The following is an 18,449-nucleotide window of genomic DNA, read 5'->3' on the forward strand; positions in this document are numbered from 1 at the left end:
CAATATCACCAGGGAAATACAACATAAAGCAAATATTTACTCCTCATGGGCAGAGTGGGGTTTAGCCTTACAACAGACATCAGCAAAGGCCGTGGTTTAAATTACAGACTAACAAAGGGTTTGTGGGCTTGAAATTCAGTTATACTGTTTAAAATCAATCACGGAGACTGTCATTCTGCTTATTGCTTTGACTTCCTAACAAAGATTTAAATGAGGACTTTATGTACAAGTAGAAAATGTCAAGAGTTCTGCTTTTTTTCAGGCTTGTGTGGGTGAGACAGGCAAACATTTTAGGGCACTAGGGTAAATAGAATTAAAGAGGACTTTTCCAGAAAAAAAAATTATATTTTGTTTTATTTTCAATTGACAAATCGAAACTACAGTTTATAAAGGGATGTTTCCCTACATATGTACATTGTGGAGTAATCAACTCAGAACAACATTCCATCACCAAACAGTCATCAGTTCTTATGGATGAAAACAATAGAATTAATCAAAGTCCACAAACCAACAAATTATTTTCTAGGGAAAAAGTCAAAATAGTAAGTTTTTAAATGGGCACAAGACTTTAAAGTCATCCAAGGAGCTTCCAGGCAGGACACTGCATTTCTCACTCTGCCTTTCAGTGGGCTCAAGACTAGGGAGAGACATGCACAGAGCATAGTCTGGGCCAGCCAGGGGCAGTTTTCTGATGCATTCTCCTCTCTCACTAGATTTCATGTTGTTGTATCACACCAGAGCTGAGTAGCTCCCCAATAGACCTGTCATCATATCTGAGAACCTCTTTCAGGATGTGCTTCGTGTGCTGTCCCAGCAGGGGAGGTGCCTTTGCCTCTGACATCTTGAACTTGCTATATCTCACAGCTGGACCTGTCAAAGGAAGGGAAAGAAAAGGTCTGTTAACGACTGACCCTGGGAAGTTAATTACTCTAGTAATGCAGTATTTCCAATGGACTCCAAGATTTTCTGTATTACTTGTGCCCTTGCACATGCACCATGGTTTGGTTGTTTGTTTTGTTTTGCATTTCTGTTTTTGTTTTCTTTTTTTTTGTGGGGATGCAGGGGGAGGGGAGGGTGAGTTCTTGATTTTTTTGTTGTGAGCCTAGCCGTTAATGTCTGAGCTATCTCTCCAGACCATATGCAGCTTTTTCTTAACCCAAGTTCATCCAAATGTTCAGTGACTTTCCAACCTGTACATCAGCATGTAGTGGGCTGCATGTCTGTTCCTGGTGTGTTCATAAGCTGCCCTCCCTATCACAAACACCTTCAGGAGTAGAACATTGATCTGGGAAGACTGTAGGTTCAGGAGCACAATGATCACAGATTCAAAGTGTGTCTGTGAAGCTAGCTATCTGGCCCCATATGAAAGCAATCCAGAGTTTTACAATTCATTATCTACTGTACAGTTCTAAAATTTAGTTCAATATATATCAAATCCTGACTCAGACTCTTTTCCTTGGCTTTTAGTGGTACTAGAAGCTATGTGACCAAGCTGCCCTGTCAAGAAGACTTGTGTTGGGACTTTGGTGGGATTTATACTTTTAATAGAACCATCTTGGGCAAATTACTTACCCTTTCAGAGCTTCATATCCCACAACTGTAACATAATAATGTTTACCATACAGACTTGAGGTAAGGATTTAATTGAGAAAAATAGACACACACACACACACAAAGACACTAAGTAAGAATTCTGTAACCCATAATAACACACAAAACTTGCTAGCTATTATGTTTAGGAAAACCAGTACATCTCTCTTGAATTTTGCAGTTTAAGGGGATGAAAATATTTATTGACAGATATTTGACAGAACTGAGTCATTGTAAACAGAGGAATTCTAGCAATACTTTAAAAAATGACAATTGGTTTTATTGTTCCCATTCTTCACATAACTACAATAAAGCCGGAAAAGGTTTGGCACAAGCCACATGACTGATGGCATAAAGATGCCACAAAAATGGCCTCACATTAAAAGCTGTGTATTCATTTTTCCTAACATGATGCTTCTCACTCCTCTTGGTCAAGCTGGGCATTTGGGAATGCGTTTCTTCATTCTATATTGATGGTCTTTTATATCTCTTGTGATGAGGCTTCAAGGTTGTAAACTAGGTAGTAGTCCCTGACAGAGTTTGTAAGTAGCACATTTTTGTCTCCTGAGAACTTATTTGAAGGTTCTAGCAAGAAAGCACACCTAACTGTTCACATATTCTGGACTGAAAACTGGTCCTCATCCTTCAGGGAAGGTCATCTTCTTTGAAGCTTTGGGAGGGACATACATGGAGTGATGAGGGAAGAAGGGGGCATCCACTTACCAGTTATATCAGCCAAATCAACCATGGTAGTGAATAGGATAATAGAAAAAAGCCAGTTCTGCTTGACATTCTACATTTTAATCTCAATCTCAATCTCTCTCTCTCTCTCTCTCTCTCTCTCTCTCTCTCTCTCTCTCTCTCTCTCTCTCTCTCTGACTTGTAAGTGGATACATGCTTTGGGCATGCTAGGCAAGCACTCTATCACTGAGCTACATCCTTGTTCCCCTGCAGCCCACTCCTGATTTGAGAACATCACAGGAACAAATCAACCAAAGTATGCATAGAGAACAGAATGTCCATCAGTACAACAAAAATGCCCTTTGGGGAATTATATTAATAAGAATACTTATTTGCATGCCATCTGACAGAGACAGCATCCAGACATGGCCTGACACTGCTACGTTCAGTATTTTCCTGCCACATGCCCTCCTCTATAGACCAAAGATAACTTACAACTGATGCTTAAAGTTTTCCTTTCTCTGAAGTGGAGCAGAGTTCATTTCCTTTTCATATCTTCCTGGAGTGCACTGTATAGGAGGGTTTTGTCAGGGCTAGTTCTTGCCCAGTAAGGGAGGACACAAACACATTACACATTGAGCGACTGAGAAGAGATGAATGACAGTTATCCTGCTTTATTATGTCAGAGTCTTTGATCTTAAAATAAGTGGTCATTACAAAGACAGACTGGGACCAGAAACAGGACTGAAATCAGAGGGTTTCATGTCTCAGTGTCAAATAGCTGATCTCATTTAGTTCTGCTTGTGCAAGCTTTGTAAAAGTAGAGGCCACCATTATTTAACTACAAACAAAATATCAGTCAGTTATTAAAAAAAAAAAAGTTCAAAAAGGATTCTCGGGAAACACTAGAAGCCATAATGCGATGCTAGTCCCCTAGTAAAAATCCTCCTCACTTCTAGAGTTAAGGATCCCCATAATCTAAGCATTGTCTCAATCACCCTTAAATTTCAGTGTTTGCAGATAAACTGCCTTGACTTGGGAACTATTGCACATGTTAGATTCAATAAGAGTGAAAAATACTTCATCAAGTAAAAAAAAGCCAATGCTAGACATTTAACCTTCATTCTTCACTAAACAATCAGTCAAAGATCATCAGGAGTATGAATATCACATAGAACAGGAAAAGAAAACACTGGGACAATCAGAGTTGGCTTAAGACAAATAAAAAAGAGAATGTCACAGAGACAAAACTGACAATATTTAATGCTTATGATTTTTAGTATATTTTCCATCATATAGTTATAGTATATATAGTTTCCATCATACAAGAAAGAATTAATAATTAGAAACTATAGAAAAATGGAAAAATCAAGATCCAAAAACAAAGCACATCTAAAGTTTTGACAAGATTTTTTCATGTTTGAAACATAAGCAAAGAAAAACACAGGTGAACTTGATGTCATCCACTTGAGTGGCCCCCATTACCTTTTGCACCTTATTTCACTGCTTTTAGAATACCACATTCAATTGTTTGGGTCGTTGCTTGTAACTCAGATGGAAGTGGGAATGATACCAGCTGTGTTTGCTAGTGGGTCTTCATTGCCTTCCATGGTCCCTATGATATGAAAGAGGTGATGGCAAGTCACCTTTCTTTGATCCTTACGAATTTGGACTGTGCTTCTGATTTCCTATGTCATAGGATCTCCCTACTTACATGGCAGAGACTATTGTAGCCTCTATTTTACAGGTGAGAAAACTCAGGTTTTTATAGAGTAAATTGATTTTCTGGGGTGACCCAGTATTGTAACCAGTGACAGATCTAGGATAAGAACTCTAGTCTTAACAGACAAAATCCTAGCACAGAAAAGAATGAGGCACAAAGTCCTACCTCTAATCAAGAAGCTATTTATGATTGATACCTGATGGCAAAGGGAAAATCTCTTTTCTCCAGTGGAGAGACACTGAGTATATCCACTACACCCCAGGGCAAGCTCCATGCCCGAGAGTAATTGGCCAATACAAAATGGAGTCCATGCTTCTTGTTTGCTTTTACTTTTATTGTTTTGTTTGTTCAATTGATAGATTTTGGGTTTTTTTTTTTTTTTTTTTAGTTTTCATTTTGAGAGAGAACAAGAGAACATGTGTTTGGGTTGGGACAGAGATGACAAAGTTCTGGGAGGAGCTGGGAGATGAGAAATAATATGATCAAAATACACTGTACAAAAAATTAATAATAATAATAAAATCTCCAGTCTTTAGACTTCATGGTCTATGCTCTCTCATTTAAAAAATTATTAAACTAAATATTGCTAGCAATTAAATGTTTGAATAAATGTTATTCATATACTAGTACATTTATCCATTAATTTATTCTACTTACAATTTTTGAGTATTTATCAAGATTTGGTCTAGATTATTTCATTATGTATTAATCTAAAATGTATTTTTGGCCCTGCTATCATGGAAGGATTATAACTTGCAACAACAAAAAAGAATAAACAAATTGCTATAGTCTGATAAAAATGATAAAATCATTATAAACCAAGACTACAAGAGAATAATGCTATGAGCATAGTGGGCAAGGAAGTGAAAAAAATAATAAATGGAACAGTCATAAAAAGCCAAACTGATGTCACGGGTGCAGGCTTTGTGAGTTTAAACACTGTCATTTCTAGTTCAGTCTCTCCTGGGTACTTGTGGGTTGAGATGTGTGCCCTCAGCTTTTTGCTTCTGCTGCCAAGTCTTTGTTTCACCATCACGGACTCTAACCCTCTGGAACAGTAAGCCCAAATCAACTCATCCTTCTTATGTTGTCTTAGTCATGGTGTTTTATTACAGCAATAGAAAAGTCCCTAACACAGAAGTTGGTACCAGAGAGAGGGCTATTGCTGTGACAGACCTGACAATACTAGTTTTGGGAGTAATGTGGAAGACTTTGTAACTTCGGAGTAGAGATGTGATTGAAGGAGGTAAGTGGAGCTTAATGGGTTATCCTAGTAGACAGTTGGAAGACAATAGTACTGAGAGCTCTGTGTACTGTGGAGGCCCAGCTCAAGGTTTTCAGAGAGGAACAGTTTTACCACCTGGGCTAGAGACCATTGCTGTGATAGTTGCTGTGATATTTGGGGGGAAAAAAACAAAAACTGTCTGCTTTCAGCCCATGTCCTAAGAACTGCCTGGGACTAAATTTAAAAATATCTTTGGGAGAGGGAATTTTAAGAGAGCCTAATACTGACTTGGTTGTTGATCTACATAAGAATAAAGGGAAGGTTAACCTTAGGGCATGTCCCCATTCAGCTGTCTTCCAACCTGTGAAAGAAAGCATAAGGCATTTTCTGCTCCTGGAAAGCAACTACAATCCTAAGTTGGTAGTGATGTGGTTCAATGTCCGTCACAGAAGTCTCTGCATAAAAGCCCTGAGGGCAAGAGGCCCTGAACAGCCATGATGACACTGTATGAGTGAAGTCTGGCTTGCATTGGAGACCCAAATATGTTGGAGATTCCAGAGCTGTGAGATATATGTTAGAGAGAGCTACATTCAGGGAGAGAAGCCAGCCTAAGAGGGTGGTATATGTTGCAGGCAGGAAGGCCAGAGCAATCTAAGCCCTTGGACAACAGACAAGAAGCTATGGAACTTAATGTTTATCCTGCTGGGTTTCAGTCTTATTTTTGTCAAGTAGTTTTTCACTATGCCCCCATTCCTCCATTTTTGAGTGGTAATATATATTTTGTGCCATTATGTATTTGAAGTATATAATTTGTTTTTAGACCTTGCCAGGAGTCACAGAAGAGCTATTAATCTTGGGACTTTCAAGAAGTATTGTGGTTGTGAAAGACTATGGGAACTTTTGAAGTTGGGCTAAATGCATTTTGCATCACTCTATCGCCACAGATCTTTATAGGGCAGGGAGTAGAATGTGGCAGTTGAATGAGATATCCTTCATAGTCTCAAACATTTGAATACATGGATCTCAGTTGATGGTGTTGTTTGGGTAGGTTTATGAGGTATGACCTTGCTGGAGGAAGTGTGTCATTGGGCCAGATTTTGGGAGTTTAAAGACCTGTGCCAATTTTAGTTTGCTGTCTTTGTTGGGTGCTTGCAGGTGAAGATGTGAGCCCTCAGCTTTCTGCTTCCACTGACATGTCTTTGCCCCACCATCATGGACTCTAGCTCTCTGAAACCATAAGCCCAAATAAACTCTTCTTTCTATAGCTAGCCTTGGTCATGGTATTTTACCACAGCAATGAAAAAGTAATGAATACACATAGTAAAGAGGAAAGAATGGAAGGGAATCCTGTGCATTTGAAAAGAACAACTGGTACAGCCACTTTCCAGAGTGAGAGACTAAATGATAGATGGATAAGTTTTATGAGAGAGAGAGAGAGAGAGAGAATATCAAGGATTGGGTCTTAACACCTTTACCTTTCTAAATCTCAAATTCAGAGATGAGCTGACCAGCACATATATATATATATATATGTTACTTATCATTAAAAGATCTTCATTCCAAAGCAATCTAAGCAATTGTATTTGCTCAACATCTCTGATGCTGAGGTTTCCACAATTGGTCAGAATGCAAAGAACAACTGATTGTAGGTGAGTGCCCAGCCCCAACTGATACATCTACATCACAATTCCTATTTAAGGCTCATGGAACATAATAGGAGAAGGGAAGAAAGATTGTAAGAGCCTGAAGAATAGGAAGTCTGCTGTCAGATTGAATCTCCTAAAAATAGCGAGGCTACACCCATGAAACCTCAAAAGTATGCCTGCTTAAACAAGATCTGAACAATGACAGTATCAATAGACATTCTGTGGAAAAGGGAAATCTCATGGTCCCCACCCATAGACAAAGAGCTACAAGCAATTAATGACTGCTGAGAGAAGGAGAACTAGTCTTCTCCAGGGATGAGTCCCTCACTTGTTATCCAATATCAGTGAAAACACATATCCAAGAAACACTAAGTGAATTAAGTAGATTGTACATGCATATACATGATTAAAGGAAAAGATTTGAAAGGGAACAAGGCGGGGGGAGTGCATGGAAGGAGACAGAGGGGATACATTTAAACTATAAATATAATAACATTTAATTTTTAAAATTGTAAAAAGAAACCCCAAACCTAAGTTGTATATGTAGACTTTTCTATACTGTCAAAGCTCTTTTTGATTTTTTTCTGAAACTGGCATATAAAGTAAGTTTTTCTTATGCCATTTTCATGTATATAATGCTTTGGTTAATCTTCTTCTCTACTCCCCTTATCTCCCTGCCCCCTCTGTAGTAAACTATCCTAGTCCCAATATTCCTCTTTCCAGTCTTATATAGCACATACACTCATCTCCCTACCTTAAAGCCTATTTTTCACCTCTCTTGGGCCCCAATACAGTTTTCTGACTTATATTCACATGACCACACAAATATATATATATATATATATATATATATATATATATATATATATATATATATGAAACTTGAATCTACATATGAGAGAGAACATGCCATATTTGTCTTTCTGAGGCTAGGTTACTTATTTCACTTAAAATACTATTTTTTAGTTCTATGTCTAACAAATTTCATGATTTCATATTTCTTAATAGCAAAACAAAATTCCATTGTATATATGTACCATGGTTTTATTATCCACTCATCTGTTGGTAGACATCTAGCTCCCAGCCAATATCTATTGAATCAAAAATGGTTTGTGTCCATTAGAAGCAAATTAAATGACTAAAAAGTGGTCTCTCTGATGTCCAATGTTAGTTCAATTATTTGTAAAAATGCCTATGTTCTTTGTCATTAATTTAGGTGTTTTGCCTGCGTGTATGTCTGTGTGCCATGTGCATGCAGTGCCTGGGGAGCCCCTAAGAAGGCAGTGGATCCTCTAGAACTGCATTTGCAGATGGTTGTTAGTAGCCATGTGAATGCTGGGAACCTGAACCAGTTCCTCAGCAAAGTAACAAGTGCTCTTAATTGCTGACCTGGCCTTGGTCTTTAGCAGATTAATCTCTATTGACTTCATGGTAGAACTTAATGTTGGTAGAACTTTCTCCAGTCCTGTCCACCCACAAGGTTGGGACAAATCTCTCTCATTGGTGGTCCGGCAGCCACTCAGACCCAAGTAAACCCACAGAGGCTTATATTAGTTACAAACTGTATGGTCTATGGCAGGCCTCTTGCTAGCTAGCTCTTGTATCTTAAATTAACCATTTATATTAATCTATGTTTTGACACATGTTTCATGGCTTACCAGTCTGCTGGCATGTTGTTCCTCCTCTGCCTTTTTTCTTACTTTCTCTCTCTTCAATTTCCCACCTGGCTATAACCTAACTTGCCATAAGCCAAATGGTTTTATTTATCAACCAATAGTAGCAACATATATTCACAGCATACAGAAAGACATCCCACAGCAACTTAAGGCAGTTTCACTTTTGAAAGAATGGTTTACTTTTTCCCCTACAGCAAAAAATACAAACAAAGCAACTCACAGTTCTCTTTCATTTAGAGGCAAACTAAATAGGATGTTTTCCCTCTATGCTAACAAAGGCAATCACAAAGATGCACGCAGTAGAAATCCATGCCATGTTTTCTTCCTTTTGAAGTTGAAGGTGCTTTGGAAACATGCCACTTCTTTTACTTCTTTAACAAATATTAGTCATGTGCCAAACACCACTGTGTGTGCTTTATATATTTGCTCACTTGGTCCTTAGGACAAAGTCAGAACTCACTCTCATCACCTCCAGTTAGCAAATGAGGAAAAATGAGAGATGCAGGGGAAATCACCTGCTCAGGATTGCAGACCTAGTAGAAAAGAAATCCAGGTAGTCTTGTGCTCCTGAATCCTAGTCCTTTGTAATTTTTCCACATGATCTCTTTGTAGAAGGGCAGCACAAAAGAGGGAAAATTATTTCAGCTTGACAATGAACTGAATTCAGGGTTCCTGAATCAGAATCTGGTGAGGACAGCTTTGAGCTCCATCATTCCCTCAGTCTATCTTCTTCCTTTTCCTAAATCAGAGTCCTTCTAGATTTCTTATAGTATCTGTACTCACTAATATCTCATCTTTTCAAATTAATTTGCTAAATGCCAATGCTCCAGATGTGGAAAGTCATATAATCACAACAACCACCGATCCCTAACAGTGTCTCCTATTTCTGCAAGGCAATGCTTTCCAATGCCCTTCTTTCTGCTCACCCTGAAAGAAATGAAGTTTTTGCTGTGTTCTCTGGAAATCTGTCTGGTTCAAGGCACACAGAAGGCCAGTGCCTGGCACACTAGAGAATTCCTCAGACTAGTCATGTGGAGTTTTCCATCTGTGGTTTGAGGCCCTTCAGTAACAAAACCCTGACTGTTTTGTCTCGCCTCCCTTTAGAAAACACCCATAATTCTTAGGCTGAAAGGAGATCTACCCAATCTACGTGAGCATCCCAAGCTACCATTTATCCAAGCTCAAGCCACTTATCTGTAAGCCAGATCAACTTAATAATACAAACAGTTGCAGGAAACAGAGGTAGCCAAAAACATGTGGGAAACCATAATGAATATTCAAGTAACGGGAACATAATACCACATCATCCTGAGGGAAGGGACTTGAACAGTCCCTTTTTCCAGAACTGCATGCACCTCCTGTCTTAATGATGTATTTTCAAAGCAGTGAAACAGCCTCTTGCTCTGCCTCACACTAAATGGCAGCTGATCATCACAAAGGGTTAAGTAATTAACACAGCAGGCAAGTGTGATCAGTACTGGTAAGAATAACTAGAATTAAACCCAAATATGTCTGCTTTATTTACTATTATTTTTTCTTTTTAATTTCTTATATCATATTAACTTTTCAAGGATACTTAAAAGCAAACATCTGTCATATAATGTATGAAACATTATCTCAAAATGTTTTTATTTTGACTTCTTTGGCCCTTTGCTAAGATCCATGCTGTGGAGAGCAAGCATTTAATCTTCAGGGCTTACTAGTGTAGTAAGAAGCCAAACTTCATTTTGCTAAAAATAATGATAGCTTAGTATCAAAAGATTTCACAACTTCCCCTTTAGTGCTTGAATTCATCATTATAACAATAACAATATTTTTTTTTATATGGCGCCTCCCAGCCATAGCATCTAACTTGCCAAATGGGACCATACAGTTAGAACACATTAAACCCATTAGATGTGAGATAAAAACAGATAAGACCATTTAAACAGCATGTAATCATGGAAGAAGGCCATAACAGAATAAATATGGCTTAGGACATCTTTTACCAAAGCACTCAAACTATGGCACTGCTTATGGGGTCAGACATTCCAGAAACTCAAGGCAACATGTGCTATGTGCCATCAACTGGGCTAGGTCATCTGTGCCTCACTTGGTGTTCAGAGGCACTTTATGTAAGCTCTATTCTAATGAGTTCTTACACAGTATTTTTAAAAGATTTTAATTTTTAATTATGTGTACTTGTGGGTGTCTGTGTGGAGGAATGTGCATATGAATGCAATTGCCTGCAGAAATCATAAGCAACAGATCTTCCTGAAGCTGGAGTTACAGGTGGTTGTGAGCCACCCCATGTGGGTACTGGGAACTGAACTCAGGTCCTCTGGAAGAGCAGTCAGTGTTCTTAACCACTGAGCTACTCTCCAGCATTTGACTCATTTAACTCAATGCCACTATTAGAGTCTTAATTTCAGCTATTTCAGTGGCTCTATGGTGATCATTAGTGTTGTTCAACAATTTTCTAGCTGTAACTTTCAGAAATAAACTGTACTACATGTTTCAATCTTTGTTCAGTTGGGCCGGGCCATACAAGTTCTAATGCAGTGGGAATGGATGATATGAGAATACTCCCTCCACGGCAGAACATCTACTTGCTTAGTGCAAGTGTAGGGCTCTCATTTCTTGACTAGCAAAGTAAGAAAGAGTAACTGCTTCAGCAATCTGAGACTCTGTGAACTCACAGTGGACTCACACACAGAAAGAGCAAGAACTACATCATATTTAAAAACATTGTATGCTCCAACCTGATTGTGATCTGTGCCTCAGTTTAGTACAGAGACCTATTTACTGCAATCAGACAAGACCTTCACTGAGCAACCTTTTAAAAAATAATTCAGTCCAGACATCCGAAATACTTTGAAGCTGCATGATAATAGTTATTATTTATCAAATACTTACACATGTTAGGCATTTGGCAGAATGCTTTCCATATATTACTGTGTCAGATGAACTAAATGACTTTAAAAGGTATGATTATAATGAAACCATTTCATCAAAGGGGAAAGTAATGTTAAGTAACGTTATCAAAATTGCACAGTTTATCAGCTAAAGAATTTCATTAGAACTGAGGCTGGCGAAATACAAAGTGTATGCTTATTAGCACAAGGATGTACTTCCCCTCTGCATAATGTAGAAGAAAATCTGTTCTCATATCAGTGGCTGAATAAATACCGCTCTTCAGCAGATGGTGTTAAAAAGCAGTACTGTTTTATAAATACTTATATATTTTGTGATTGCTAATATATTAAGGCACTTATCTTTCATTTTAAAAGGGAATAAAGAAACTTGTATTTTGATTTATCTATCTTATTTCAATCCATTGAAATGTCATAGTAGATTCTCCATTTCCTATTGGAAAAATATATGTCCCATAAGGAAATGCTATTCATATTCATTAGAGGACAAGCTGTGTCACCTCTAAGTACACAACCCAAACTTTCTACTGAGGCTTCTTAAAAATGTCCTGCTAGAAGGAAGTCTGTCCTGAAAGCCTCCTCCCAACACTCATATTTGTTTCAAATCATTTCTCACACTTCTGAAAATGTTAAAGAGGGTGAAGAAACACCTTGCTGACAACATGCTCTTTGCCAAAACAATCAGTTCTTTTCTTTCTTTGCCTTCTAAAATTCAAGTGCTCAACACACACTCTTTGGGTGTATTCCCAAGAGTTTGTTTGGTTAGACTTCACCATGGAAAACAAAATTGGTTCAGCTGAAGTCTGTAGCCAGAACATTTTAAGCTTCATAGACCTTCAAAGTAGTGACCTTCTCCTCACCTCCTCTGCCTCTGTGCTCCATTAAGGAAAATACCGGAAGATGTTTCCAGTCATAGAAGCCAGACTGCATTTCGATTCTGCTTGAGAAGAGGAACCGAGTGGAGTTGGAGCAGGTGGCTGTTTGTGGCTCTTACCTCAAATGAGCTTTGGAAAGTTCTTCTGTAAATCTTTGAAAGTCTTTTGCAAGTTAATAAATTTCTGGACTTGGTTCCTTATTAAAGGAATCAGCTTTATTTCTACATCCTCTTTCTCTTCTTTCCCAAGAATCTCTACAATCATACAAATCACAATCTTATTCAGAGAAGATTGAAGACAATTAGGTCCCTAACTTTGCTGTTGAGAAAATGAGGATGTGTTCACTATGTGCCAGAAGAGCTGATCTTTGCCTTTCTGCCCTCTTTGCCTGTACAGTGCAGGTGGGAAGGTCTGAAGAGTCCTTGCTCTCCAGACTCCCATCTCAGCTGTGGCAAAACCATCCTCTCAGTAACAGCACGGGTGTATCTTTGAAATATGGCAGCTCCCAGCAGCTTCCCCATCCATGAAACAGCTCCCCCACGTCTGACCTTTCCTGCCACCTCCTTTGTCCAAAACATCCCACGATATGAAAACAACTTGTTCACTCTTTCCCCTCAATCATCCCATCTGCTAACCAGCACTAACTATCCCTCGGATCTGGTCCACAGGCTAGCCTGGGATGCTTTTTACCTGGACAATTCCCAAGCCTATACTGTCTTCAAAGATACAGTAAGATGACTTCTTATATAGCTTTCTTTTTCCCACAGCCCAAAGGAACATCTCTTCTTTGACTCCCCATAATCTTTGATCTACTTTGTTACCATGCATTATTCTTTCCAATTCTATCATCTCTTGTCATTTTCTGGAGACCAAAATTGATCCCTATTTTGATATTCCCCAAAGTGCTTACCATATAGTGCCATTTCAAAATATAAATGCCAGAAGAACATGAACAAAACAAACAAAAATCTCCCATGTTCACAGATTCAGAAACAAAGCCACTCAAAATGGTTTAAAAAATTGTTAGAGAGAAATTAAAGCTTGCAGAGAGCTCTATTTTGTGCACATTCCTAAATCAAGTCATCTTGATTCCTCTTTTTTTTAAGTATGTCACGTCCAATCCATCAGTTAATCCTATTGATTAGCTTCAAAATACATACAGAATCCAACCAGCTTTTAAAACCAACCTGCTGTAGTCACTACTACCTCTTGCTTGGATTTGTATGTAAGGGCTTCATGCCAAGTGCATTCTCAACAAGGAAGGTGGAAGAATCATCCTTTAAATAATTAACTCCAATAATCTTATTCTTCTGCTCAAGGTCTTGTGAAGTCTTCTTTATTTTAGTCTTTAACAATGGGCTATAAGTTCTACCTCATCCACACAGCTTCCCTTGATGTCTCTCTTCCATGCCCTCCCTACTTTGTGTACCCACATAGGCAACTGGCTCTTTACAGTACACTTCTAAGTGTCTGCCCACTGTTTGCTCTGCACGGAACACTGTCCTTCCCGAAATAGCCTTGAACCTTTCACTCCTGTCCTTCAGATCTTCTAAGCAGATCCATCATAACCACAGCATGTCTGTCTTTGCTTCCTTTCAGTTGCTGTGACAAACGCTGTTAGGACAGAAACTTAGGGGAGCTAGGGTTTGCTGCAGCTCACCAACTACAGCACAGTAGGGAAGTCACAGTGGCACAGGCTTCAAGCAGCTGGTCACATGGCACTCACCGTCAAGAGCAGAGAGACATTAATTCATCCATACTCTCTCGCTGCTCGTTCCCAGCTGTTTCTTGCTATTGCACAGTTCAGAACCCTCTGATGGTGCCACAACAGTAGGCTGGGTCTTGTCACATCAATCAAAGAGACCAAGTCACTGCTCCAGTGACATCCCCACAGGGCAACTGCCACTCTGTCCCACCACATCTTAGCCCTCTTTAGGTCGTGGTTCTTATACTTCTAACAAATCTACCATTTTTATTTTCTTCCTTTGGCAGGATTGTAAATGTCATAATGGTGAGGAATCTTGGCCAGCTTTCCTTAAAAAAATATTTTCTGAAAGACAAAGAATGACTAATTTAACTTAAGCTTTGAATATATTTCTCTGGTGTCTAAAACAATGAAGCTCAGTATGTTGATAATTTCAGACCTCGGGATTTTAGAAAAATAGTCCCACTAAATAGAATCAAAAGCAAGGTTAAGTATTTTATTACTATGAACCCAAATAGAACCAAGTAAACAATGTGGTTTGTTTTCTCATTTCATTTGATTTATACAACTGTACAACTTGTGTTTCTGCTACCCTTCAGTGGAGAAACATTTCAATATTCTAAAGATTAAGTATCATAACAGATTTATGGAATTTTTTAATGCAGACATTCGTTGTATAGAGTCCATAAGAGAAAGACCCTATTTTCTTTAGACACTTTGTCCAGAAATTGACACATTAGGATGCTCAGTGTTTGCTGAGTGGATGAAGAAAAAAGACAGAATTCCTTATTTTATGAAGGAAATAAGGCAGTAAAATGTGATATTTCTATTCACACAAAGAAAATTTTTGGATCTGGATATTGATTAATAACAAATTTTATGTGGATTTAGTGTTTAAGCATTAACTTTTATTATAAAAATAATATGTAGGGCTCTTAACCTTTGAAAGTATCTCAGAAAAACCCTGTGAAATGTCTACTGTAAGAGGGGCTACTCTCTTTTTTTTCACAGTACTGGGGATTAAAGTATGGACCTTATATGTTCTAGGCATGTTACTACTCAGCTACATCCCTAGCCGCCATAAGCTTGTCTTTCTGAATGTTCATTATTTTTTCTTAGAAGGACATATTTGCTGTGGGATGGTCTGTATGTCAAATCTGTTGCTCTGATTGGTCAATAAATAAAACACTGATTGGCCAGTGGCTAGGCAGGAAATATAGGTGGGACTAACAGAGGAGAAAAGAACAGGAAGGCAGAAGGAGTCACTGCCAGCCGCCACCATGACAAGCACCATGTGAAGACACCAGTAAGCCACAAGCCACGTGGCAAGGTATAGATTTATGGAAATGGATTAATTTAAGCTGTAAGAACAGTTAGCAAGAAGCCTGCCATGGCCATACAGTTTGTAAGCAATATAAGTCTCTGTGTTTACTTGGTTGGGTCTGAGCGGCTGTGGGACTAGCGGGTGACAGAGATTTGTCCTGACTGTGAGCAAGGCAGGAAAACTCTAGCTACACATATTATTATTTATAATTAAATTGAAGGAACTATTTTGTTGGGTGTGCACATATGTGTATGTAAGCAGAGCTGAATGTATGTCAGGGTGTATATGTGTGTGTGAAAGTTAGAGGACAACTTGTGAAAGTTCTCTGATTCTACCATATGTCCTATGGAACTAACAGGGCTGGTGGCATGTGCCTTTAGCCACTGAACTATCTACCCAACCCACTTCAGATTTTTTTTTTTTTTTTTTTGGTTTTTCGAGACAGGGTTTCTCTGTGTAGCTTTGCGCCTTTCCTGGGACTCACTTGGTAGTCCAGGCTGGCCTCGAACTCACAGAGATCCACCTGGCTCTGCCTCCCGAGTGCTGGGATTAAAGGCATGCGCCACCACCGCCCGGCCAGATTATTTTTTATTGACTATTATTTTTTTTATATTTGGAAAAGAATAATCTTGTTTTTATTTTATGAGAAATATTTTTTATAACTACACATTATTTTTTCAAGGTTTCTCTTTGCCAATGACTATTGTGAATCTCATATAATAATGATAATATCTGTTGTGTATAAAAGCATTGATGTTTTATTGTTTCTTTTTTACAGTCCCTTTATTAACTACTTTGATGCTTTCAAAGAACCCTGCTAACTGCCTTTCATATTAACTCTATTGTTATTCTTTCCTGTTATCTTTCAAATTATTTAAGCTATTTAATACAGGTGAAAAGGACCTGATTAACATTGAAAATCTGAAATGTTAGTTTTGTTTTAATATTTTCATCATAAATATGAACATGGTCATTTTTAATACACTAATTAGATGTCCACCTAGTCGGCTTCCCCCTGAGTGGGATTCTGCACACTTTCTAGGACTACAAACTTAGGTTCTTCTTCTACCCAGTTCAGAGCTGGCTGTCTTTAACCCAGGCTAGCTGGGAAGGTGTCCATTGCACACCGAACTTCACTAATATTGCCTGATTGAGCAACAAGATAGCTTAAGTCAATGAAAAACAGGAAAGGAAAGGAAAGTAGGCCAAAGGTATGTTGTTAAATCAAAAGAAATTTACTTTGCTAGTATATAAAAATGGATTATAAACAGTAAGTCAATTTGCCTCCACAGGGTCCTTGATCTAGGTTTGAACTCGCTTATTTTTAGGAGTAATCAAAACATTTTCTGTGTAATCATAATTTAAACAATAGTTTTTTTTTCAGGGTTTTTTAAAAAGATGACGCAAAGGTAAAACTCAGTTAATCAGATCCCATCAATAAGATCACATATTCTAAATGACAAGTCCCAAATATAAAATGCTACAATTTTTGGATCATGAAGCTCAGGTATTCGTTGAATCAAAAGACAAAGCATTTCCTACAGACTGGAGAGATAGCTTCATCTGTAAAATGCTAAAGTGTTTATTATACAACCAGAGAACCTTAATTCAGTCAGAAGCACCTATGTGAAAAAGCCTGTCATACTGCTATGCCTGGGTAATCCCACTGCAGGGATGGTGGGAAAAGGTAGGTCACTAAGATTCCCAGGCCAGCCAGCCTGGCCTGATCAATGGGCCCCAAGTCCTAAAAACATTATCTCCAAAACCAAGAATGGCTCCTGAGGATAACTTCTGAGGTTGGTCTCTGAACTCCACATGCATGCACATATGCACACAATAAATAACGCAAACAGATAAATAAATAAGACTTGGTCCACTTAACAATATATAGTTTTTCAACAGTCAGGCAGTTCTTGAAAAGTAAAAGCCAGAGATAATTTGTCAAATAAATCAACAAAAAACTATTATCTGCAAATATAACTTACTTTTTCATTAACAAAGTAATAATTAAGTAAGAAATATTCTAATTAGGTTCCCACATGAGACTTCACTTCTCACAAAAGAAAAATGTCTACCTATTATAAAAAAAGTGAGTTATAAATTGAAGAGTCTTCCTTGGATTATACTTCTTCTGAATGCTTTTGTTCTGTATTATGAAAGGGCATGATATAAAGTGTTTTATGTAATCAATCTATAAAAAGAGTTCTTGTTATAACTAAAAATTCCAAATGAATGGCATATGTATATATTTATTTACAAATAACCACAATTTTATTTCCTATGAGGCAAACACTCAAGTATACTTGAGGTCACTCTGAAGTGAATGTTCAGCTCAACAGTGTGACAGCGATGGTATTGTCAACCCCACAGAGGATTGACAGAAAGTCCTGGGCATCTTCTTGGGCAAATCTTGAAAGACAAAAATCTTTAATTTTTTTTAAAGTTTTGACAGTTGTCTTAGTTTGCTTACTACTGTTGTAACAGTCTTAGCTAGGGTTACTATTGCTGTGATGAAACACCATGACCAAAGCAACTTGGGGAGGAAAGGGTTTATACTTGGCTTATACTTCCACATCATAGTCCATCACTGAAGGAAGTCAGGACAGAAACTCAAACAAGGCAGGATCCTGGAGGCTGGAGCTCATGCAGAGGCCATGGAGGGGTGCTGCTTACTGGGTTGCTCCTCATGGCTTCCTTTGCCTTCTTTCTTATAGAACCTAGACCACCAGCCCAGAGCTGATACCATAATAGGCTAGGTACCTCCCCTATCAATCATTAATTTTAAAAATGCCTATAGGCCTGCCTACAACCAGGTCTTTGGAGGCATTTTCTTAATTAATAGTTCCTCCTCTCAGATGACTTTAGCTTGTGTCAAGTTGATATAAAACTATGCAGCACACATCGTGATCAAAAGCAACTTGGGGAGGAATGGGCTTATTTGGCTTAGTGCTTATAGTCCATCTTGAAGGGAAGTCAAGTTGGTAACTCAATGCAGAAACTTGAAAGCAGAAAATGAAACAGAAACCATGGTAAAATGCTGCTTGCTAGCTTGTTCCATGTGGTTTTCAGTCTGCTTCCTTATAGCCAAGACC

General features: G+C 38.3%; 1 protein-coding gene across 6 annotated transcripts in view; it reads right to left on the bottom strand.

Moving 5' to 3' along the window:
* Positions 1-336: 336 nt before the first annotated feature.
* Sugct (succinyl-CoA:glutarate-CoA transferase) overlaps positions 337-18,449 on the bottom strand; it is a 727,080-nt gene continuing 708,967 nt past the window's right edge. For 4 of the 6 annotated variants that reach the window (XM_042278244.2, XM_076572951.1, XM_006980141.4 and 1 more), the window contains one exon: positions 337-870. In XM_042278244.2, the coding sequence (XP_042134178.1) occupies positions 710-870 (161 nt within the window). In that variant the 3' untranslated portion in view covers positions 337-709. The remainder of the gene's footprint in view (positions 871-18,449) is intronic. The other 2 variants (XM_076572958.1, XM_076572952.1) reach the window with 2 other exon arrangements.

The sequence above is a fragment of the Peromyscus maniculatus genome, chromosome 5, assembly GCF_049852395.1.
Source record: "Peromyscus maniculatus bairdii isolate BWxNUB_F1_BW_parent chromosome 5, HU_Pman_BW_mat_3.1, whole genome shotgun sequence".
In the NCBI taxonomy this organism is placed as follows: Eukaryota; Metazoa; Chordata; class Mammalia; order Rodentia; family Cricetidae; genus Peromyscus; species Peromyscus maniculatus.